The 26,076-nt window shown below is 45.0% G+C and overlaps 1 protein-coding gene across 1 annotated transcript in view; it reads right to left on the bottom strand.

Annotated features, from left to right (window-relative positions):
• LOC311101092 (voltage-gated potassium channel KCNC1-like) overlaps positions 1–25,612 on the bottom strand; it is a gene marked incomplete at its 3' end in the record, with an annotated part of 64,778 nt that extends 39,166 nt beyond the window's left edge. Inside the window, exon 1 of the mRNA XM_084142148.1 lies at positions 24,926–25,612. Within this exon, the coding sequence (XP_083998274.1) occupies positions 24,926–25,549 (624 nt within the window). The 5' untranslated portion in view covers positions 25,550–25,612. The remainder of the gene's footprint in view (positions 1–24,925) is intronic.
• Positions 25,613–26,076: the final 464 nt, after the last annotated feature.

Raw genomic sequence — 26,076 nt, 5'->3', positions numbered from 1 at the left:
ACTTCATACTGCTGGCGTGTACAGGGTAACGGAAGAGGAAGAGGTGTACAGGTCATGTTTTATGTGAACAGTTGAATGCATTGTAAAGGTGAATGTGCAGTAGGAAGCTGTGGGCACAGTGTTAAGGTTAACGTGTTGAAATGTGTGCAGATTAAAAAAAAGTTGTGTGTATACAGGTGTGTACAGTGTTCAGGTATATATTCTACATCTATTCCACTTAAGGTGAGCTGTGTAAAGAGGTAAGCACTGCATCTATATCTGTATGTTCTGTCAAGTGTTTCCCCTACCATTGTATAAGCGGGGCAGGTCATCCAGCCTGGCTCTTCTGTCCCCAATCTAAGATACAGTGAGGGAAAAAAGTATTGGATCCCCTGCTGATTTTGTACGTTTGCCCACTGACAAAGACATGATCAGTCTATAATTTTAATGGTAGGTTTATTTGAACAGTGAGTGACAGAATAACAACAAAAAAATCCAAAAAAACGCATGTCAAAAATGTTATGAATTGATTTGCATTTTAATGAGGGAAATAAGTTTTTGACCCCTCTGCAAAACATGACTTAGTACTTGGTGGTAAAACCCTTGTTGGCAATCACAGAGGTCAGACGTTTCTTGTAGTTGGCCACCAGGTTTGCACACATCTCAGGAAGGATTTTGTTCCACTCCTCTTTGCAGATCTTCTCCAAGTCATTAAGGTTTCGAGGCTGACGTTTGGCAACTCGAACCTTCAGCTCCCTCCACAGATTTTCTATGGGATTAAGGTCTGGAGACTGGCTGAGGGAAGGAGGTTCTCACCCAAGATTTGACGGTACATGGCCCCGTCCATCGTCCCTTTGATGCGGTGAAGTTGTCCTGTCCCCTTAGCAGAAAAACACCCCCAAAGCATAATGTTTCCACCGCCATGTTTGACGGTGGGGATGGTGTTCTTGGGGTCATAGGCAGCATTCCTCCTCCAAACACGGCGAGTTGAGTTGATGCCAAAGAGCTCGATTTTGGTCTCATCTGACCACAACACTTTCACCCAGTTCTCCTCTGAATCATTCAGATGTTCATTGGCAAACTTCAGACGGGCCTGTATATGTCCTTTCTTGAGCAGGGGGACCTTGCGGGCGCTGCAGGATTTCATTCCCTCACTTTCACGGCGTAGTGTGTTACCAATTGTTTTCTTGGTGACTATGGTTCCAGCTGCCTTGAGATCATTGACAAGATCCTCCCGTGTAGTTCTGGGCTGATTCCTCACCGTTCTCATGATCATTGCAACTCCACGAGGTGAGATCTTGCATGGAGCCCCAAGGCCGAGGGAGATTGACAGTTCTTTTGTGTTTCTTCCATTTGCGAATAATCGCACCAACTGTTTTCACCTTCTCACCAAGCTTCTTGGCGATGGTCTTGTAGCCCATTCCAGCTTTGTGTAGGTCTACAATCTTGTCCCTGACATCATTGGAGAGCTCTTTGGTCTTGGCCATGGTGGAGAGTTTGGAATCTGATTGATTGCTTGCTTCTGTGGACAGGTGTCTTTTATACAGGTAACAAACTGAGATTAGGAGCACTCCCTTTAAGAGTGTGCTCCTTATCTCAGCTCGTTACCTGTATAAAAGACACCTGGGAGCCAGAAATCTTTCTGATTGAGAGGGGGTCAAATACTTATTTCTCTAATTAAAATGCAAATCAATTTCTTTGACATTTTTGACATGCGTAATTCTGGATTTTTTTGTTGTTATTCTGTCTCTCACTGTTCAAATATACCTACCATTAAAATTATAGACTGATAATTTCTTTGTCAGTGGGCAAACATACAAAATCAGCAGGGGATCAAATACTTTTTTCCCTCACTAATATGGTTTAGGTCCTTGAGGTTGATTTGAGGGTTGTGTGCCCTATCTAGAAAATTATCTAGGGCGGTGACAGACTGATTCTGCCCCAAACACAACAGCACGTACTGTTCTCTCTCTCTCTCTCTCTCTCTCTCTCTCTCTCTCTCTCTCTCTCTCTCTCTCTCTCTCTCTCTCTCTCTCTCTCTCTCTCTCTCTCTCTCTCTCTCTCTTCTCTCTTCTCTCTTCTCTCTTCTCTCTCCTCTCTAATGTTTTGACTGGATGGTGCCCCATTTAATGGGTTCAGCTTGGCACCGCTTTAACCGTTTCTGGCACCACCCGAGCTCTCCAACCACGACGGTGTCCAAACAGATTTTTCAGTTTAAAAGTGCGATGGCGGAAAAAAGGGTCAGCACTATGCCCCAACTAATTGACTGGCTGCACATAGTGATGTGCTGAAAGGCTGAGTCATTGCAACAAAGGAAGGGAGGAGGAGGAAGGAGGGGGGAGGAAAGAGGTTGTGAGGAAGGAAGGGAGGAGGTTGTAAGGGTGGATGATGAAGTTTGGGAGGGATAGGGAGAGGGAGGGACGGAGGTAGGTAGGGAGGTTGTGAGGGAGGGAGGAGGTTGTGAGGAAGGGGGGAGAGAACGAGGGAGAGGAAGGAGATTGGGAGGGAGCGAGGGAGTGGGGGGTACAAGGTATTGTCATCAAAATGTTATATCCAGTATTTTGTTAAACATAATACTTACAGTGGCTTGCGAAAGTATTCACCCCCCTTGGCATTTTTCCTATTTTGTTGCCTTACAACCTGGAATTAAAATTGATTTTTGGAGGGTTTGTATGATTTGATTTACACAATATGCCTACCACTTTGAAGATGCAAAATATTTTTTATTATGAAACAAACAAGAAATAAGACAAAAAAATGAAAATTTGAGCGTGCATAACTATTCACCCCCCCCAAAGTCAATACATTGTAGAGCCACCTGTTGCAGCAATTACAGCAGCAAGTCTCTTGGGGTATGTCTCTATAAGCTTGGCACATCTAGCCACTGGGATTTTTGTCCATTCTTCAAGGCAAAACTGTTCCAGCTCCTTCAAGTTGGATGGGTTCCGCTGGTGTACAGCAATCTTTAAGTCATACCACAGAGGTCTGGGCTTTGACTAGGCCATTCCAAGACATTTAAATGTTTCCCCTTAAGCCACTTGAGTGTTGCTTTAGCAGTATGCTTAGGGTCATTGTCCTGCTGGAAGGTGAACCTCTGTCCCAGTCTCAAATCTCTGGAAGACTGAGGCAGGTTTCCCTCAAGAATTTCCCTGTATTTAGCGCCATCCATCATTCCTTCAATTCTGACCAGTTTCCCAGTCCCTGCCGATGAAAAACATCCCCACAGCATGATGCTGCCACCACTATACTTCACTGTGGGGATGGCATTCTCAGGGTGATGAGAGGTGTTGGGTTTGCGCCAGACAAGCGTTTTCCTTGATGGCCAAAAAGCTCAATTTTAGTCTCATCTGACCAGAGTACCTTCTTCCATATGTTTGGGGAGTCCCACATGCCTTTTGGCGAACACCAAACGTGTTTGCTTATTTTTTTCTTTAAGCAATGGCTTTTTTCTGGCCACTCTTCCGTAAAGCCTAGTTCTGTGAAGTGTACAGCTTAAAGTGGTCCTACGGACAGATACTGCAATCTCCGCTGTGGAGCTTTGCAGCTCCTTCAGGGTTATCTTTGGTCTCTTTGTTGCCTCTCTGATTAATGCCCTCCTTGCCTGGTCTGTGAGTTTTGGTATGCAGCCCTCTCTTGGCAGGTTTGTTGTGGTGCCATATTAAAATGTTTTATAATGGATTTAATGGTGCTCCGTGGGATGTTCAAAGTTACTGATATTTTTTTATAACCCAACCCTGATCTGTATTTCTCCACATCTTTGCCCCTGACCTGTTTGGAGAGCTCCTTGGTCTTCGTGGTGCCGCTTGCTTGGTGGTGCCCCTTGCTTAGTGGTGTTGCAGACTATGGGGCCTTTCAGAACAGGTGTACATATACTGAGATCATGTGATAGATCAGTTGACACTTAGATTGCACAGAGGTGGACTTTATTTAACTAATTATGTGACTTCTGAAGGTAATTGGTTGCACCAGATCTTATTTAGGGGTTTCATAGCAAAGGGGGTGAATACATATGCACGCACCACTTTTCCGGTATAACTTCAGAACAAAGTTGACTACAAATACAAAGTTGCCAATGTCTTTGCAATTGATACAAACAAGTGACGCATAAAAATATGCTTCAAATGAAAACCGAAATGACTGCATAAAAAAATAAGCAGTAGACTGTAGGTGTTTTCAATCATATTGAAATACATTTCATGTGTTCTATTTTGCTACTTGTAAGCTTATGTCTGTAATTTGTGTCAATATATTTCATGATGTGTAGCCTAACATGTGCAATGATGTGCCAAATCTTTGATTTAGTGCATTTGTTATTGGGTTTAGCATTAGAATAAGCCGCCTCAATATTTGCAGCCGTAGATGGTAATATCTCTCTAGGAGATGATCGCCATCAATATTGTGAAAAAATTCAAATGTTAAGGAAAGATTTTAATGGAAAAAGCTGATCCGAGAGCAGCACTTGGCCATTGTAGGAAAGATGCCTCAATATTAAAACACTTGTATAAACACTCGTAAGACTAAGTTCCATCGTTATCGGGAAACCGAGCCCAGATCATATTCTGACAGAAACAGAGGGATAGGCCTGCCAAGAGAGAATGGGATTAAAGACTTGTCTCTTTGCAACTCTCATTCTATTTTTAGAGGGATTCCATAGGGAAAGAAACGTGAGTGAGAAAGAAAGAAAGTGAGAGGCCTTCATTACAATCAGGTTTTGAATGAACACACTGGAGTATCAATCATAGTGTAGTGGAAGGTTAAAGATACTTATTTTATATTTTAAGACACGTAAAGTAAGTTTCCTGGACACAGATTAAGGCTAGTCCAAGACTAAAAAACGTTATCACTGGAGATTCTCTATTGATTGAAAGAGCTTTTTAGTCCAGGACTAAAAGATAGAATTTGTGGCCCCCCAGTTTTGTTTCTCCACTAAACATAACAAATGGTATATGAATTACCATGCCCGGTTTAGCCAATTTTTATCCACTGGGCCTGCCAGTAGCATAGACCGGGACAGAGGCTATATGTCGGTGTGCACTCATGATCTGAGGAGGGGAGAGGGAAAAGGGATGTAATAATGTAATATTTGCTTCTACATCTGCATTGCTTGCTCTCTGTGATTTTAGGCTCGGTTTCTGTATAAGCACTTTGTGACAACTGCTGATGTAAAAAGGGCTTTATAAATACATTTGATTTGATTTGATTAGTAGTTCAAATCCAAAAATGTATTCTGATTGGGCACCTAGCCATGCAATGTCATAAGGTACCGCCTTCATTAACTTGTTTAGGAAGCTCATTGGATCCCAGGGCGGGGTCAAATTGGCCGGGGGGGTTTTCTCACAGAGAAGGAAAAAGGTTCACTTTTGCAGACAGCTACAGCTAGCTTCGTTAAGTTTTGGTAGTGGCACACTGAATAATTATAGCTAGTTGGCTAAGCTTTGTTCAGCATGGATATCCGCAATGCCGAGGGCCAAAAGACTGAGGACCACCATGTTGAGATCGATGCCAAGCTCACCGAGCAGCCTGCTAACCCGACCGCCGAGGTTGAGGAGCCTAGCAGCAAATGCAATACCCGCCAATCCCCCATGACGCCTGCTGACCAACAAGAGCAGCACGAGGGTAACATCCCAACAAGCACCTGCACCTCCGTTACCCCAGCCACTAACCTGACGATCTCGAATCGAACCCGGGTCTGTAGTGATGCCTCAAGCACTGCGATGCAGTGCCTTAGACTGCTGCGCCACTCGGGAGGCCCTATTTATTTATTTACTAAAATAAATAAAAAATCACATCACTTCCTGAATTGACTGCCTTCAATTCTAAATTAGCCCAACCCTGGTTCAAAATATATACACTACCAGTCAAAAGTTTGGACACACCTTCTCATTCAAGGGTTTTTCTTTCTTTTTACAATTTTTTACATTGTAGAATAATAGTGAAGACATCAAAACTATGAAATAACACATATGGAATCATGTAGTAACCAAATTTATTTTAAACAAATCAAAATATATTTTATATTTGAGATTCTTCAAATAGCCACCCTTTGCCTTGATGACAGCTTTGCACACTCTTGGCATTCTCTCAACCAGCTTCATGAGGTAGTCACCTGGAATGCATTTCAATTAACAGGTGTGCCTTCTTAAAAGGTAATTTGTGGAATTTCTTTCCTTTTTAATGCATTTGAGCCAATCAATTGTGTTGTGACAAGGTAGGGGGGGGGGGGGGGTATACAGAAGATAGCCCTATTTGGTAAAAGACCAAGTCCATATTATTATGGCAAGAACAGCTCAAATAAGCAAAGAGAAACAACAGTCCATCATTACTTTAAGACATGAAGGTCAGTCAATATGGAACATTTCAAGAACTTTGAAAGTTTCTTCAAGTGCAGTCGCAAAAACCATCAAACGCTATGATGAAACTGGCTCTCATGAGGACCGCCACAGCAATGGAAGACCCAGCCTCAGAAATTGCAGCCCAAATAGACACATCTCAACATCAACTGTTCAGAGGGGACTGTGTGAATCAGGCCTTCATGGTCGAATTGCTGCAAAGAAACCACTGCTAAAGGACACCAATAAGAAGAAGAGACTTGCTTGGTCCAAAAAACACGAGCAATGGACATTAGACCGGTGGAAATGTGTCCTTTAGTGTAACTAAGAGCCATATACACTGCTCAAAAAAATAAAGGGAACACTTAAACAACACAATGTAACTCCAAGTCAATCACACTTCTGTGAAATCAAACTGTCCACTTAGGAAGCAACACTTATTGACAATAAATGTCACATGCTGTTGTGCAAATGGAATAGACAACAGGTGGAAATTATAGGAAATTAGCAATACACCCCCAATAAAGGACTAGTTTTGCAGGTGGTGACCACAGACCACTTCTCAGTTCCTATGCTTCCTGGCTGATGATTTGGTCACTTTTGAATGCTGGCGGTGCTTTCACTCTATGGTAGCATGAGACGGAGTCTACAACCCACACAAGTGGCTCAGGTAGTGCAGCTCATCCAGGATGGCACATCAATGCGAGCTGTGGCAAGAAGGTTTGCTGTGTCTGTCAGCGTAGTGTCCAGAGCATGGAGGCGCTACCAGGAAACAGGCCAGTACATCAGGAGACGTGGAGGAGGCCGTAGGAGGGCAACAACCCAGCAGCAGGACTGCTACCTCCGCCTTTGTGCAAGGAGGAGCAGGAGGAGCACTGCCAGAGCAATGCAAAATGACCTCCAGCAGGCCACAAATGTGCATGTCTCTGCTCAAATGGTCAGAAACAGACTCCATGAGGGTGGTAAGAGGGCCCGACGTCCACAGGTGGGGGTTGTGCTTACAGCCCAACACCGTGCAGGACGTTTGGCATTTGCCAGAGAACACCAAGATTGGCAAATTCGCCACTGGCGCCCTGTGCTCTTCACAGATGAAAGCAGGTTCACACTGAGCACGTGACAGACGTGACAGAGTCTGGAGACACCGTGGAGAACGTTCTGCTGCCTGCAACATCCTCCAGCATGACCGGTTTGGTGGTGGGTCAGTCATGGTGTGGGGTGGCATTTCTTTGGGGGGCCGTACAGCCCTCCATGTGCTCGCCAGAGGTAGCCTGACTGCCATTAGGTACCGAGATGAGATCCTCAGACCCCTTGTGAGACCATATGCTGGTGCGGTTGGCCCTGGGTTCCTCCTAATGCAAGACAATGCTAGACTTCATGTGGCTGGAGTGTGTCAGCAGTTCCTGCAAGAGGAAGACATTGATGCTATGGACTGGCCCACCCGTTCCCCAGACCTGAATCCAATTGAGCACATCTGGGACATCATGTCTCGCTCCATCCACCAACGCCACGTTGCACCACAGACTGTCCAGGAGTTGCCGGATGCTTTAGTCCAGGTCTGGGAGGAGATCCCTCAGGAGACCATCCGCCACCTCATCAGGAGCATGTCCAGGCATTGTAGGGAGGTCATACAGGCACGTGGAGGCCACACACACTATTGAGCCTCATTTTGACTTGTTTAAGGACATTACATCAAAGTTGGATCAGCCAGTAGTGTGGTTTTCCACTTTAATTTTGAGGGTGACTCCAAATCCAGACCTCCATGGGTTGATACATTTGATTTCCATTGATCATTTTTATGTGATTTTGTTGTCAGCACATTCAACTATGTAAAGAAAAAAGTATTTAATAAGATTATTTCATTCATTCAGATCTAGGATGTGTTATTTTAGTGTTCCCTTTATTTTTTTGAGCAGTGTATATAGAGAGTTCGGCCAATGCGGTTTCTGTCTGAATATTCAGAGAGCGCCACTTTCTCCTCCATAGCCGTTGCTAAGTGATAATTGACACTTCCACGCTGTGCTGTTTATTTCTGATTGTTTTTCAAAACCTATGAAGATGTCCAGTGAAAGCAGATATGCAATCTGTTGACACAACAACACAGTACAGACTTCGATACACATTATCCCGAATGCTTATCAATGAATAGTCTGTTAAATTCGCTGCTCTGTTTTGCTTTTTTACAGCGGGTCATTTCACAGGGAATTGTCGAAGGCACTCTCGTATTGTTACATCACACCAAAATCTTGAGAATAAAGGCATTAACATGGCAGCCGTTCTAAAACCTGGCCGAGCTCTAGACTGAGTGTCTTTCCATGACATAGACTGACGAAGTGAATCTAGGTGAAAGCTATGATCCCTTATTGATGTCACTTGTTAAATCCACTTCAGTCCATGTAGATGAAGGGGAGGAGACAGGCTAAATAATTATTTTTAAGCCTTGAGATAATTGAGACATGGATTGTGTATTTGTGCCATTCGGAGGGTGAATGGGCAAGGCCAAAGATTGAACTGCCTTTGAAAGGGGTATGGTAGTAGGTGCCAGGCGCACCTGTTTGAGTGTGTCAAAAACTGCAACGCTGCTGAGTTTTTCACGCGCATTAGTTTTCTGTGTGTATCAAGAATGGTGCACCACCCGAAGGACCTCCAGCCAACTTGACACAACTGTGGGAAGCATTGGAGTCAACATGGGCCAGCATCCCTGTGGAACACTTTCGACACCTTGTAGAGTCCATGCCCCGACGAATTGACGCTGTTCTGAGGGCAAAAGGGGGTGCAACTCAATATTAGGAAGGTGTTCCTAATGTTTTCTACACTCAGTGTGTACTGTGTGACTCTGGTGTAACCTATATTCTTGTCTCAGTAGAGCAGGAAAAATATAAATTAGATTATATTCTATTTTTTTCTATATTCTTGTCTCAGAAGAGCAGGCAAAAAAGTGTGCCATTGTGATAAAAGTCTAATACCATATCTACAAACACTGCATTCCGTACAAATCTATTGTTTACATGTACATTACCACTACTCTATTGACCAACTTTATTGACAAGCAATATAATCTAATTAGGTTCATAAACATATCAACATTAATTCAATCTCCATTACAATTTATTGTTTAAAATGAGGTAACGGGACATATTGACATTAACAAAATTATATTGAGATTACATTGAGCAAGGAATGTAAAATATGTAATGGCACTGTGACAGATGTACAGTATGTACTCCATCCTCTACTCTCTTCCACTTCTTAATTGCACTGTGAAATTCAATCTCGCGCCATTAGGGATCAATAGAAAAATAAGATGCAAAGTAGAATAACATATACCACATCTAAACAGAACCATATGCCCTCACAATTCAAATTATTGGGAAAATATTAATATAATATAACTTTAAAACAAAGCCTTATTTCTTATTTAAACATCCTTACATTTTAGAGGGTGAGAAAAAATACTGAAAAGAGAAGATATTCAATAAAATATCAATCAGTGTGGAGCCTGGGCGAAGAGGGGAGGAAGATCGGATTGCTAGAGCCAAATTGCTGATCGAAGACGAATCCAGCATACACAGACACACACACACACACAAACACCCCTCCCAATGTCTCTCTCTCTCTCTAATGCTTCCCCGTCTCTGTCTCTGCCCCCCTCCCACTATATCTTTCCTACCTCTATCTCTCTGTACCCATCTCTTCCTCGCCCTTTCTCTATCCCTGTCCCTAGCTCTTCCTCCTGCTTTCTCCACTTGCTCTTTCTTCTATTCCCTCTCCATCTCTCTCTCTACCTTTCCCTCTCTCTCATCACCCCCCTCTCTCTCCCTCCAGTTCTCCCCCTCCTTTCTCTCCCCATGTCTACTGCAGCAGAAAAGGCAGCAGACACCAGCATGTGTGTGTGTGTGCGTTTGGCGCTACGGTATATCCATGCGCCACATGCACTCATGCGCAATAAAAAGCCCGCATGTTGAATGGTACTCTGAATAATGGCTATGATCACAACATTGATCGCTGATGCGCTACATCACAATGATGCAAACCAAGCCCCCCTCAATCTCTGTAGTAATCACCTCCCTTCACTCTGTACCCCATCTCCCTCTTTCCCTACCCCTCTCTCTCTATTTCTCCCTCGCTCTATCCCCTCTGTCTCTCCATCTCCATCTTTCGCCCTCTCTCTACTTTCTCTCCAAATCTCTTTACTGTCGCACGTTCGTCCAATTGCAGCGTCTGCTTATGCCCACACATATTGTCTCAAGAACATTTTTGATTTTTAATACCCTCTAACACTAAGTTAGGCATACATTATTTCAAAATAGGCCATCATCACTGTTTTACCGGTGAAATGTCCAAACTGTATGCCAATCATTTGATCTCAATCAGTTTCATGGGAATATGGTGTTAACAAACTATTAGCCTTTCTTGTACGCATATTTTGTTGCAGTCAATGCATATATCCTGAATAGTAGCGTGCTGTTGAGTTTTGGCTGCATGAGGAAAAAAATTTGACTATTCATCTTCAGATAAGAAATGACTGAGGATGTGTTTTGGTGTAACATACATTACTATGCTGCAGTATATGCTATTATCTTCGGTTTTGTTATCTCAAATACTAATGAATCATTGTGATCTTGTGAGACATTGATTCAGCTTTGATTTAACTTTACTAAACAAGCACCATTGTGAGAAGTGATAATCTTCTATTTGTAATGATAATATATCAAAATCAAATCAATGAAAATAGTCTGGGTAGCCATTTGATTAGATGTTCAGGAGTCTTATGGCTTGGGGGTAGTAGCTGTTTAGAAGTCTCTTAGACCTAGACTTGGCGCTCCGGTACCGCTTGCCGTGCGGTAGCAGAGAGAACCGTCTATGTGTCACGACTTCCGCAGAGGCTGCCTCCCCTCCTTGTTCGGGCAGACTTCGGCGTTCGTCGTCACCGGCTTACTAGCCACTGCCGCTCCATATCTCATAATTCCATTTGTCTTGTCTTGTCAATTACACACACCTGGTTCAAATCCCCTCATTAGTCCGTGTATAAGTGTTCCCTCTGCCCCCTTGTCCTTATGGGTGATTGTTTTATGTGAGTTGAGTGTAGCTCGGTGGAGCTACTCGTACCTTTTATTGCCGGGGTAGATTATTCCCCTGTGCCTGTATTTTGTTGGAGCTACCCGTACCTTGTATTGCCGGGGTAGATTGTTCCCCTGTGCCTGTATTTTGTTGTCGCTATCCAGAGACAACTGTGTACAACGGAATAAACTCTGTATTCGGTGATTTACCCTCCTGCGCCTGACTCCTTCTAATCACACTTATCACAGAATCACCCACCCGCTATGGAGTCAGCGGGAGAGGAGTGCATGCCTGGAGTCGTGGCACGGGTCCAGGAGCATTCCACGATGCTGGCCAGATTGGGGGAAGCGATGGATCGAGACCAGCTGGCCAACCGGATCCAGCCACCCACACCCCATTATCCGGAGGGATCCAGATATCCCGACCATGGGAGTTCGACGGGACGGCGGCGCTCTGCCAAGGATTCCTCCTCCAACTGGAGCTCTACTTCTCCAGCATCAGGCCGGCCCCATCGGAGCGGAAGAAGGTGTCTGTCCTCGTTTCCTGCCTCTTGGGGAAAGCCCTGGAGTGGGCCAACACGGGGAGTTCGCTCACCTCTTTCGGGATGTCTTCGATCACCCGCCCAAAGGTCGAGAGGCAGGCGAGCGGCTGGTCCACCTGAGGCAGTGGACGAGGACCGCGCAGGAATTTGCTTTGGAGTTTTGGACTCTTGCAGCGGGGTCCGGGTGGAACGAGCGGGCCCTGATCGACCATTTCCGGTGCCATCTGCGGGAGGACGTCCGACGGGAGCTAGCCTGCCGGGACACCATGTTGTCCTTCACGCAACTGGTGGACATGGCCATCCGTTTGGACAACCTGCTGGCAGCCAGAGGACGTCCTGGAAGGGGTCTGCCCGTTCCCACCCTGGCCGACTCGGATCCCGAGCTGATGGAGCTGGGTGGAGCAGCCATCCGAGAGAGCGGAGGATGACAGCGACAGTGCCACTCTGGTGGCACGAAGGGACAGTACACCACACATTGTCGTCAATGCTCTTTTGGGTCTGGAGGCGGCAGGCAGGGCACTCTCGCATCACCCCAGGTATCGAACACCCACACTCGTTCAGAGCCCTCTGCTGCGCAAGTCGATTCAGGCGCAGCTGGGAACTTTATGGACAGGGCATTCTCATGCCGTCTAGGCATTTCATTGGTTCGCATATCCATTCCACTCCCCATCAGAGCACTTGATATTCGACCATTAGGGTCCGGGTTTGTTAAGGAGGTTACTGCACCAGTCAACATGATTACCCAGGAGACTCATTGTGAGCAGGTCACTTTTTATATTATTGAGTCTCCTGCTTTCCCAGTGGTATTAGGTCTCCCTTGGTTAGCACTCCACAACCCCACCTTCTCATGGCCGCAGAGGGTTCTCACGGGGTGGTCGCGAGAGTGTCAGGGTAGGTGTCTAGGTGTTTCCGTTGGTGTAACCACAGTACCTCCACCATGCGCATTCCCCCCGAATAGCTCGATTTGGCTCACGCGTTTTCAAAAACGCAGGCTAACAAGTTACCACCTCATCGGGCGGGGGATTGCGCTATAAACCTCCGGGTAGAAGCTGTACCTCCCAGGAGTCATGTGTACCCCCTGTCGCAGGCTGAAATGGCGGCTATAGAAACATACGTCACCGAGTCACTACGCCAGGGGTATATACGTCCCTCCACTTCACCCGCCTCCTCGAGTTTCTTCTTTGTGAAGAAGAAAGACGGCGGTCTGCGCCCGTGCATTGATTATCGACCACTGAACAAGGAGACGATCAGATTTAGTTATCCTCTCCCTCTCATTCCGTCAGTCATCGAGTCAATGCATGGGGCGCGCTTCTTCACCAAATTAGATCTCAGGAGTGTGTACAACCTGGTGCGTATCCGAGAGGGGGATGAGTGGAAGACAGCATTCAGCACAAGCATTATGAATACCTGGTGATGCCCTACGGTTTGATGAATGCTCCAGCCGTCTTCCAGTCCTTTGTGAACAAGGTGTTTCGGGACATGCTTGATCGCGGTGTAGTGGTCTACATCGATGACATTCTGGTGTATTCCGCTACGCGCGCCGAGCATGTGTCCCTGGTTCGCAAAGTGCTGGCCCGACTGTTGGAGAATGACCTTTATGCCAAGGCAGAGAAGTGTATGTTTTTCCAGCAGTCCGTCTCCTTCCTCGGATACCGCATTACCAACTCAGGTGTGGATATGGAGGGAGATTGCATTTTAACTGTGCGTAATTGGCCGACTCCAACCACGATTAAGGAAGTGCAGCACTTCCTTGGCTTCGCCAACTACTATCGGAGGTTTATCCGCGGCTTTGGCAAGGTCGCAGCTCCCATTACATCCCTGTTGAAGGGTGGGTCATCCTGGCTCCACTAGTCTGCTGAGGCTGACCTGGCCTTCAGCAGACTGTGGGGTCTGTTCACCTCAGCCCCGGTACAGGCCCACCCCGATCCATCACTACCGTTTGTAGTGGAGGTGGATGCGTCCGAGGTAGGGATAGGCGCTGTCCTGTCTCAACGCTCGGGCATGCCACCCAAGCTCCGCCCCTGTGCCTTCTTCTCTAAGAAGCTGAGCCCGGCAGAGCAGAACTACGACGTTGGTGATCGGGAGCTGTTGGCTGTTGTCCGAGCCTTCACCGTGTGGAGGCATTGGCTCAAAGGGGCGAAACACCCTTTCCTCGTCTGGACGGACCACCGTAACCTGGAGTACATCCGGGCAGCGAGGAGGCTGAATCTTCGCCAGGCCAGGTTGGCCCTATACTTCACCGGTTCGATTTTACACTGTCATACATCCCGGGTACGAAGAACGTGAAGGCAGACGCATTGTCACGGGGCCCTGTGTAGCTCAGTTGGTAGAGCATGGCACTTGCAATGCCAGGGTTGTGGGTTCGATTCCCACGGGGGGCCAGTATGAAGAAAAATATGTATGCACTCACTAACTGTAAGTCGCTCTGGATAAGAGCGTCTGCTAAATAACTAAAAATGTAAAATGTATGACACAGAGGAGAGGCCCAGAGACAACACCCCCATACTCCCGGCCTCCTGCATTGTGGCGCCAGTAGTATTGGCGATGGACGCGGATATAGAGCAGGCATTACGCACAGATCCATCTCCACCTCAGTGTCCAGCTGGGCTGCGGTACGTGCCTGCACTTATCCGTGATCGGCTGATCTACTGGGCACACACGTCATCCTCCTCTGGTCACCCAGGTATCGGTCATACAGTGCGCTGCCTGACCGGAAAGTACTGGTGGCCTACCTTGGCTAAAGATGTGAGGGTGAATATCCCCTCCTGCTCGGTGTGTGCCCAGAGTAAGGCACCTAGGCACCTCCCAGCGGATAAGTTACAACCTTTACCAGTTCCACATTGACCATGGTCTCACCTAAGTGTTGATTTCCTGACTGATCTTCCCCTCTCCCAAGGTAACACCACCATCCTGGTCGTTGTGGACCGCTTTTCCAAGGCCTGCCGCCGCCTTCCTCTGCCCGGTCTCCCCACGGCTCTGCAAACTGTGGAGGGCCTGTTTACACACGTCTTCCGGCACTACGGGGTACCAGAGGATATAGTGTCTGACCGACCGGTCTCGGTCAGCCTGACCTCTGGGTTCCACCTCGATTCTAATGGGCAGGTCGAACGGGTAAATCAGGATGTGGGTAGGTTCCTGCGGTCCTACTGCCAGGACCAGCTGGGGGAGTGGTCAGTGTTCTTGCCATGGGCAGAATATGCCCAGAACTCTCTCCGCCACTCCTCTACTAACCTAACACCATTCCAATGTGTTTTAGGTTACCAACCGGTTCTGGCACCATGGTACCAGAGCCAGACCGAGGCTCCTGCGGTGGATGACTGGTTTCGGCGCGCGGAGGAGACGTGGGACACTGCCCGCGTTCACCTCTAACGCGCCATGCGTCGTCAGAAGGCCAACGCTGACCGCCACCGCAGTGAGGCCCCGGTCTTCATACCGGGGGAACGGGTCTGGCTCTCGACCCGGAATCTGCCCCTCTGCCTGCCCTGCCGGAAGCTGAGCCCGCGGTTTGTGGGGCCGTTCAAAGTCCTGAGGAGAATCAACGAGGTCACCTATAGGTTATTACTTCCCCCTGATTACCATATTAACCCCTCGTTTCATGTGTCCCGCCACCTCCTCTGGACATCGAGGGGGCCCCGGCGTACTCTGTCCGTTCCATCCTGGATTTCGAGTTGTCGGGTGGGGGTCTTCAGTACCTCGTGGAGTGGGAGGGGTACGGTCCGGAGGAACAGTGGTGGGTCCCGGTGAGGGATATCCTCGATCCCTCCCTGTTGCAGGATTTCCACCATCGCCATCCGGCTCGCCCTGCTCCGCGTCCTCCTGGCCGTCCCCGAGGCCGGGGTTGGTGCGCTGCTGGAGCTGCACGTCAAGGGGGGGATACTGTCACGACTTCCGCCGAGGCTGCCTCCCCTCCTTATTCGGGCAGGCTTCAGCGTTCGTCGTCACCGGCTTAATAGCCACTGCCGCTCCATATCTCATCATTCCATTTGTCTTGTCTTGTCAATTACACACACCTGGTTCATATCCCCTCATTAGTCAGTGTATAAGTGTTCCCTCTGTCCCCTTTTCCTTGTGGGTGATTGTTTTATGTCAGTTGAGTGTAGCTCGGTGGAGCTACCCGTACCTTGTATTGCCGAGGTAGATTGTTCCCCTGTGCCTGTATTTTGTTGTCGCTATCCAGCGCAACTGTGTACGACGGAATAAACTCTGTATTCTGTGATTTACCCTCCTGCGCCTGCCTCCTTCTAATCACACTTATCACACTATGACTAGGGTGACTGGAGTCTTTGACAATGTTTAGGGCCTTCCTCTGACACCGCCTGGTATAGAGGTCCTGGATGGCAGGAAGCTTGGCCACAGTGATGTACTGGGCCATACGCACTAACCTCTGTAGTGCCTTGTGGTCGGAGGCCGAGCAGTTGCCATACCAGGCAGTGATGCAACCAGTCAGGATGCTCTCAATGGTGCAGCTGTAGAACCTTTTGAGGATCTGAGGACCCATGCCAAATCTTTTCAGTCTCCTGAGGGGAAATAGGTTTTGTCGTACCCTCTTCACGACTGTCTTGGTGTGCTTGGACCATGTTAGTTTGTTGGTGATGTGGACACCAAGGAACTTGAAGCTCTCAACCTGCTCCACTACAGCCCCGTCGATGAGAATGGGGTCGTGCTCGTTCCTCTTCTTTTTCCTGTAGTCCACAATCATCTCCTTTGTCTTGATCATGTTGAGGGAGAGGTTGTTGTCCTGGCACCACACGGCCAGGTCTCTGACCTCCTCCCTATAGGCTGTCTCGTCGTTGTCGGTGATCAGGTCTACCACTGTTGTGTCATCGGCAAACTTAATGATGGTGTTGTAGTCGTACCTGGCCATGCAGTCATGAGTGAACAGGGAGTACAGGAGGGGGCTGAGCATACACCACTGAGGGGCCCCCGTGTTGAGAATCAGCGTGGCAGATGTGTTGTTACCTACCCTTACCACCTGGTGGCGGCCTGTCAGGAAGTCCAGGATCCAGTTGCAGAGGGAGGTGTTTAGTCCCAGGGTCCTTAGCTTGGTGATGAGCTTTGAGGTCACTATGGTGTTGAACGCTAAGCTGTAATCAATGCATAGCATTCTCACATAGGTGTTCCCTTTGTCCAGGTGTGAAAGGGCAGTGTGGAGTGCAATATAGATTTCATCATCTGTGGATCTGTTGGGGCGGTATGCAAATTGGAGTGGTTCTGGGATAATGGTGTGATGTGAGCCATGACCAGCCTTTCAAAGCACTTCATGGCTACAGACGTGAGTGCTACGGGTCGGTAGTCATTTAGGCAGGTTACCTTAGTGTTCTTGGGCACACGGACTATGCTGGTCTGCTTGAAACATGTTGGTATTACAGACTCAGACAGAGAGAGGTTGAAAATGTCAGTGAAGACACTTGCCAGTTGGTCAGCACATGCTTGGAGTACATGTCCTGGTAATCCGTCTGGCCCTGCGGCCTTGTGAATGTTGACCTGTTTAAAGGTCTTACTCACATCGGCTATGGAGAGCGTAATCACACAGTCATCCGGAACAGCTGATGCTCTCATGCATGTTTCAGTGTTACTTGGCACGAAGCGAGCATAGAAGTAATTTAGCTCATCTGGTAGGCTCGTGTCACTGGGCAGCTCGCGGCTGTGCTTCCCTTTGTAGTCTGTAATAGTTTGTAAGCCCTGCCACATCCGACGAGCGTCGGAGCCGGTGTAGTACAATTCGATCTTAGTCCTGTATTGACGCTTTGCCTGTTTGATGGTTCGTCGGAGGACATAGCGGGATTTCTATAAGCTTCCGGGTTAGTGTCCTGCTCCTTGAAAGCGGCAGCTCTAACCTTCAGCTCAGTGTGGATGTTGCCTGTAATCCATGGCTTCTGGTTGGGGTATGCACATACATTCATTATGGGGACGACGTCAATGATGCACTTATTGTTCAAGCCTTGACTGATGTGGTGTACTCCTCAATGCCATCGGAAGAATCCCAGAACATATTCCAGTCTGTGATAGCAAAACAGTCCTGTAGCTTAGCATCTGCTTAATCTGATAATAAGTGATGAATAGGACATAACTTGATGAAGATTATTTTAAGCGATTTGAGCACCCTTTGAATCGTGGTGCTGAAGGGATCCGTTGTGCAAGAGGGGGTCCGTGGAGTTTTATGAACATCATGGCAGACGTGGTGAATTTGGATCCTAGATCTCATTGGTATGATGATAAGGTTAATGCTGTGGATCATTTTGTCTGCATATGCAATACAGATGGTACATTTCTGGAAGCTAAGAACTCGGACAGTAGGGCGAGTACATGAGCCCCAAGTCTATAACAAACTGTTTTGAGGACAGATGTTTTAGCAACTGTTTTAGCAACAAGTTTTCTGTCTGTGGCTGTTCTTGTAACATTGGATTTGGCCCGCTCAATGTGGTCACGCCTCTGACCGACGGACCTCTGTACCCATGCCTACAGTTATTCATCATTCGCGCCACCGCCATAGAGAGAGAAGACATGGAAGAAACCACTATTTACCTACTTATAGGCTGCTATAGCCTACATATTTATTTAGTTTGTTATTTTATCATTTTCATGGAATTTTAGTAGCAATTAAAAAAAAAAAAAAAAATTTATCAGAATACATTTTCCTGAAATATTTTGACCAGCTCTGTGTATTCTGCACCGCTCCCCCGCGCTACGGCAGCACTATATCCTGGCTGAAACTATCTCATGGGAGAAAGCATCCGTGCGACCTGTCTTACTATATGTATCCCATGTATCTGATGCTGTCTGGACAAAAAGAGTATGCCATACTCTTTTTGTCCAGACAGCATCAGATACATGGGATTCACATACTGAGACAGATGGGTGCTGTTTCGCTCGCTCAGATGCTTTATCTGAGATTGATGCGTCTTTCTGTCGTCGCGCGTCTTGGTCAAATATATTATCAATATTTAAATATTTTATTTGGATTGGCAAGGAGGTACAGTAGGGCGGGCCAGGCCCCCTAAGGCCCGCCATAACGCCGGCCTTTGGTGGGGCTGCGTTCATGCCCACCAATAGATCTTGGCTGGCCTTGCCTACCTCCCCTCACAACTAACCGGTAACCACCATGATGAATAAAGTCAACAAGCTGCTCTCTGATTTATATAACACAGATTAACATTACCACAGAGAGACCTTCATCATTAAAAGCCTTCTAGACAACCATGGAGGTAGGATATGGGTGGAATGATGAGATGCAGGCAGGTTAGGTTGCACACATGCACATATGAAACAAAGATGTATGGTGTTGTACAGAATAGTTCACCATACAATGTATACGTTTTAGTGACTGAAATATTATTATTACAGTATAATAACTGGATATAGTTATAATAACAGACAACTGCAACACAAGGTTAAGGTTACTGTCTATCCATTTGTCAGAAGTGCTTGGTGCCTCAGTGAAGCTCAGTCCACATATCCACTACCATATGAGTCTACCAGTGCATGATCAACAAATACACACACACACACACAAGACATATGTAGATCCATAAGTTCAAGCATGCCACCCATATCTTCCGGTTCAAGAAACCCTGGACTTCGGGGTGACAGTCAGGAAACAATCCCATTCGGGTAGTCTCCGCCATCGGCGAGAGCACCCAATAGAGAGGCACTTCCTGTTACCCTACATTAAAGCCAATGCGGCCAGTGGAAAAGATCAGGTGACCCAATCCAGATCATCTATCTATCTAACCCTGACACAGAGCTCTTCCTGTAATGAGAACAGATACTGGACGTGGACAACTGTAAAGTTTCTACAGCCAGGTTAGACTGTACTAGAGAGAGAGATGCAGTGTGTGTAGGATGGGGTGTATGTGGGGTGTGTGTGCAGGGGTGGATGTGTGTGTGTGTGTGTGTGTGTGTGCTACTTGGTTCTGTATGTTGGCATGTTTTGTTGAGCATGCATGTATGGATGTGTGTTTGTATACTTACAGTGGGGGAAAAACGTATTTAGTCAGCCACCAATTGTGCAAGTTCTCCCACTTAAAAAGATGACAGAGGCTTGTAATTTTCATCATAGGTACACGTCAACTATGACAGACAAATTGAGGAAAAAAGATCCAGAAAATCACATTGTAGGATTTTTTATGAATTTATTTGCAAATTATGGTGGAAAATAAGTATTTGGTCACCTACAAACAAGTAAGATTTCTGGCTCTCACAGACCTGTAATTTCTTCTTTAAGAGGCTCCTCTTAAAGCCAACAAAAGTTTCTCAATACTTTGTTATATACCCTTTGTTGGCAATGACACAGGTCAAACGTTTTCTGTAAGTCTTCACAAGGTTTTCACACACTGTTGCTGGTATTTTGGCCCATTCCTCCATGCCGATCTCCTCTAGAGCAATGATGTTTTGGGGCTGTCGCTGGGCAACACAGACTTTCAACTCCCTCCAAAGATTTTCTATGGGGTTGAAATCTGGAGACTAGCTAGGCCACTCCAGGACCTTGAAATGCTTCTTACGAAGCCACTCCTTCGTTGCCCGGGTGGTGTGTTTGGGATCATTGTCATGCTGAAAGACCCAGCCACGTTTCATCTTCAATGCCCTTGCTGATGGAAGGAGGTTTTCACTCAAAATCTCACGATACATGGCCCCATTCATTATTTCCTTTACACGGATCAGTCGTCCTGGTCCCTTTGCAGAAAAACAGCCCCAAAGCATGATTTTTCCACCCCCATGCTTCACAGTAGGTATGGTGTTCTTTGGATGCAACTCAGCATTCTTTGTCCTCCAAACACGACAAGTTGAGTTTTTACCAAAAAGTTATATTTTGGTTTCATCTGACCATATGACATTCTCCCAATCCTCTTCTGGATCATCCAAATGCACTCTAGCAAACTTCAGACGGGCCTGGACATGTACTGGCTTAAGCAGGGGGACACGTCTGGCACTGCAGGATTTGAGTCCCTGGCGGCGTAGTGTGTTACTGATGGTAGGCTTTGTTACTTTGGTCCCAGCTCTCTGCAAGGTCATTCACTAGGTCCCCCCGTGTGGTTCTGGGATTTTTGCTCACCGTTCTTGTGATCATTTTGACCCCACGGGGTGAGATCTTGCGTGGAGCCCCAGATCGAGGGAGATTATCAGTGGTCTTGTATGTCTTCCATTTCCTAATATTTGCTCCCACAGTTGATTTCTTCAAACCAAGCTGCTTACCTATTGCAGATTCAGTCTTCCAGCCTGGTGCAGGTCTACAATTTTGTTTCTGGTGTCCTTTGACAGCTCTTTGGTCTTGGCCATAGTGGAGTTTGGAGTGTGACTGTTTGAGGTTGTGGACAGGTGTCTTTTATACGGATAACAAGTTCAAACAGGTGCCATTAATACAGGTAACGAGTGGAGGACAGAGGAGCCTCTTAAAGAAGAAGTTACAGGTCTGTGAGAGCCAGAAATCTTGCTTGTTTGTAGGTGACCACATACTTATTTTCCACCATAATTTGCAAATAAATTCATTAAAAATCCTACAATGTGATTTTCTGGATTTTTTTCTTCTCAATTTGTCTGTCATAGTTGACGTGTACCTATGATGAAAATTACAGGCCTCTCTCTTCTTTTTAAGTGGGAGAACTTGCACAATTGGTGGCTGACTAAATACTTTTTTTCCCCACTGTAAATACCTAAATAGTTCACTAGCTAGTAGCTACCTACTAGCTTAGCTAACGCAATCGAACTAAACTGACACGAGCTAACTTGCTAGCTTGTTAACTAGTCGTTTCTGGGCACATTTTAGTCAGCTAACGTTAGTCTAGCCAAATACCTTTTCTCTAAACACCTGGTCAAGCTAGCTAGCTAACTAATGTTAGCTTTCAGGTGTTCGTGGCCATTTTATTCCTTGTGTTAGTTGATAAAGTTGTTCTTACCTAGCTAATTACTGTATACTTAAGTTATTGACGTTACCTACTAGCTAGATCAATTAACATGGTTTTTTCTCAATGTAATATTAAATGGTGGTCACAAACTCTCACTTAACTAATGTTGTTCATAGATTTAAAATTAGGATCCTATACCCTAAGTATTTGGTGATGGTAGTTATGTTGCACTTTTCTTCTTATTTCAGAGAAAGCATGTACACCATCTTAAGAGCTGACCTGACACACTGATTTCTAGTACAGTTCTATCAGTGGTGATGTCCTCATTTTCCTACAGTGAGGTTGTGTGTAGTTCTGTACATGTACTTTTGATAAGCTCATCAACATTTTTTAAAAAATGTATACACTGTAAAAAATTACAAGTTGACTGAACAAAAAATAGTAATAATACCTGGTTGTCTTAAAATGTTGATTAAGTTAAGCAAAGGCTCTCAAGTTATTTCAACACACACTTTAGTTTGTCCAAATTAAAATAAGAAGTTCAGATGACTTCCCTGACTGATGATAAACCATTGAATCAACATAGAATATTTAGTCTAATGAAGTGATGTTTATGTTGAACCAACAAAGTAGTTTCAGTTCCCTCAGCTCAAATTAAAGTTTGTCAAACTTAAAACAATTAGTTCTGCAAACTAAATATGTGTGGTCTTATCAACTATCTATTTTAGTAGTTCCAACAAAGTTATTCAATGCATTTCAACTTAGCATCTGGTTGAGTGAACTTAAAATCCTAAGGCAACAAGGTACCTTTTACAGAAAGTTGGCCCTACTAGCGATCTTAAATTTAGTCAACTTCCTTGACCGTTAACATTTGCAATGACAACAAAAGTGTTCCAACAGGATCAACTGAAAACTCTCTGAAACAAGATTTCACTATTAAAAGTGCAAATTTATTTTAACAATTGTCCAACAGACAATAATAAAATGGTTACATTATTTTGAACCATATACATTTCCAAATATGCAAAACAACAAAGTGCTGTACATAAACTGTATGCATGGAATTTACCATTGTTCTAAAAATGAAAAAATATATAAAATCAACAATTTCCCAAAACGATCAAGGCCATAAATAAACAAAACATTTCCTTGGGACAATGTTTCTGAGTGTAGATTTGGTTTTAACTATAACAGAGTTGTGACACTATAACAGTGTCACTACTACCACCTTGGAATCATAGGCCTGAAAGGTATCATACAACTTAATTACTAATGCCTATGGTCTTTAAAACCACAAAAAGGTGGGCGATATCTGAACAACAACGTTGCTATGTCCCTGTGACACAGTGTTTCTGTGTAGAGGGCTCATTGGTTTCAACTATAACAGTAGGCTGGCTGCCTTGTTGTGTTTCGCAACTTGCCTCTATAATGTGCCCTGAAGCAATTTGTTTCGTAGTCCAAGAGCACGTGCAGAGCAGGTCCCCCCATCAATGTCCATCAGAACCTTCTGGAGGACCTCAAAGGTATATTTTAATCCCTTTGGATAATCAATATTTAGACCAACCAAAACACCTAAAGCATAGGGTTCTATTATAGGATGTTTTTTCTAAAGCAAAGTGACTGTTATTGTAAGTGCGTACATTTACTGGCTATATTCCTTCATTATTAAGGCATCATTTTATTTTGTCTGTAAGAGATGTATTTTGAAGTGTTGCCAATTTCAGAATCCACATTCTTTTTTTAATCAGAGCTTTTCTTGTATCCGTAAGACTGTTACCTTTCAGAAAAGCTCAAACCAAATAAAAGGTCTGGCTGTTTTGCTTTTTGGATTTACGGTTCTTACGTTTCATGCTTTTACTTTTGATACTTAAGTGAATTTACCTTATGACTATGTAATATCAGGTACTTTAAGACTTTTACTCAAGTAGTATACTAATGGGTGACTTTCACTTTTACTTTAGTCATTTTCCAGTAAGGTATCTTTACTTTTACTCAAGTATGGCTTTTGGGCACTTTTTCCATCACTGCTTAATATAAGGAATTTGATGTATAACATTAACTTTTACTTTTTACTTTTACTCAAGTATGATGATTGAGTACTTTTTCCACCAATGTACTTAAGTACATTTAAAAACATATACTTTTAGACTGTGGTATTTTACTTGGTGACTTTCACTTTTACTTGAGTAATTTTCTATTAAGGTATCTTTACTTTTACTCAAGTATGACAATTGAGTACTTTTTCCACCACTGGAAAATAGGAGATCATTCATCTTGTTACCCTTATATTATACTATGTGTGATTTCTGCACTTTCAAGGATAATCATTCATCAAACAGTGAAAGCGTTTGTACATTCCACTCCTCTGCTCTCTTTACTATTAACTTGAGAACCGACTGATTCGAATCGAAGGCAGTTTCTAGGAAATGGGTCTGAAAAGAGTGCATAAAGGGGAATTATCATAGCCTAAGCTAGCTACAAATGAGAATACCCAAGGGCAAATGGAGAAAAACGAAAAGGGGACTTGTTTTATGTTCAAGCTTCGATGTATGAAGGCTAGGATTAAATGAGCGTTTAATAAATAACATGAAATACAGCGTGCTTAGGCGCATCATAAAACAGGCTAATGAAGAATGTTGGGTAGGTTAGGTAGGCTACGGGAGTGAGACGGAGAAAATATTGCGCATGGATGCAGGTATGGAACCTATTATAGCAGGCTAAGTTATGTAGATAATATTAATATAAAAGCATTAGTTAAAAAACATATGTGATCAATATCGATGGCAACTAATTGATTTGGCAGCACCCTCATAACGAAACAATATCAACACGTAGGCTAGCCTATAGTCTACAATCTGAAATTAAAATAGAAGCCATATAATTTTTCCTATGCTATCACAATTAATAATTCAGTATCCGTGAGTCTATATCCTGCTATTTAACACAAGCAAACTGTCAGAAAGTCATAGCCTACCTAAGTGGTCTGCTCGATTATGATAGCTTGAATGAAAATCTAGCATTCATTATTCATGACAACTATAGGCATATAGGTTGATCATGGGAAGCTCATTTTATAAACTTTCAACAAAGTATTGTGACTAAGATGTTAGTGGTCACAGTTGAAATGACAAATATGACATTTAAAGCAATCAATTAAGAAAAAAGGAGATACTCACCCGGGCATATTTTGAAGAATAGGGGTCTTCAAAAAGGGCCCACATTCTGGGTCGCCAAATTTCCCAACAAGTCTTTTTCCTTCCATCCTCATGCAAGCACAGTCTTTTCATGTCCCCATCTGCGCCTCCTGGTAGCGTTGGGTCGTCCTCTGCCAACTCCGGTTCTGGATTCTCAAAGCTGTCCAACGCCTCCTCTGCGTCCCTGTGCTGGCGGTAATTCATCCAGCAACACGCCTCCACATCCGTCTCATCGATGCCCCAGAATGCCAGCTCCTCTTCGAACAGCGGACCGCACACATCGTTTGGACAGTGCAACTTCCCTGTGCGGTAATAGTTGAGGATGAATGAAAAAACGGATGGGTGGCGATCAAAGAAGAACTCGTCGTTTTTGTGGTCGTAATCGAAGTTGCTAAAGGCGTCCGGTTCGGTAAGCCAAGATAAGCGGGTACCAGGCAACGTTTTTAGTGTGCTTCGATAGGTTTCATGCCGCACCCCCCCGCAGTTTATCACGATTTTCTCGCTTTCCGACAGACAAGTCATGTCTGCAGTGTAACATGCTTTGTTGGACGACTTGTTCCCACCCTTGCGCCCTTTGAAAGAGGAGACACAGACCGAACTGAGCATAGAGGAACGGGGGGAGCGAGAGGAGGAGAGAAAACGGAGGGAGCAGGCGGGAGCAGGCGGGAGGAGGAGTCTGCGGGGAGAGAAAGGGACTTAATTTTAGCAAAAAGGAAAGTTATCTATGGATAAAATATGAACACTCAAATTCCAATGAAGTTATAGTAATAGTCTACACTACAGTTATGCTATAATTCATAATGTAAGGTGCATAGGGTGTAGTAAATGACCTTGCAGCAGTTGCATAAGCTATACGATTTCAGTAGATAAAACAGGTTGGCTGTAAAGTTGGTTTAACAAGGCTGTTCAGAAAAGCAATATTCACCAGAAGACAGTAGAGGTGTAGGCCTAGTTTACATTCATTGACTTAACATACAGTAATAAATTAGTGAAATGTGGGGAATGTCACATGTTTGATTTAACATTGATGATATTGGTATTAGTTTACGTTTTTTTAACATTTAAAGTGGACATGTGTAGGCTGAAATATGAGAATAATAGGATGAGTTTAAAGTAATGCAAAAACGGATAGT

The sequence above is a fragment of the Coregonus lavaretus genome (assembly GCF_964263955.1).
Source record: "Coregonus lavaretus genome assembly, chromosome: 25".
In the NCBI taxonomy this organism is placed as follows: Eukaryota; Metazoa; Chordata; class Actinopteri; order Salmoniformes; family Salmonidae; genus Coregonus; species Coregonus lavaretus.
Note: the sequence above shows the minus strand (reverse complement) of the source record. Positions and strands in the feature narration are given on the sequence as shown.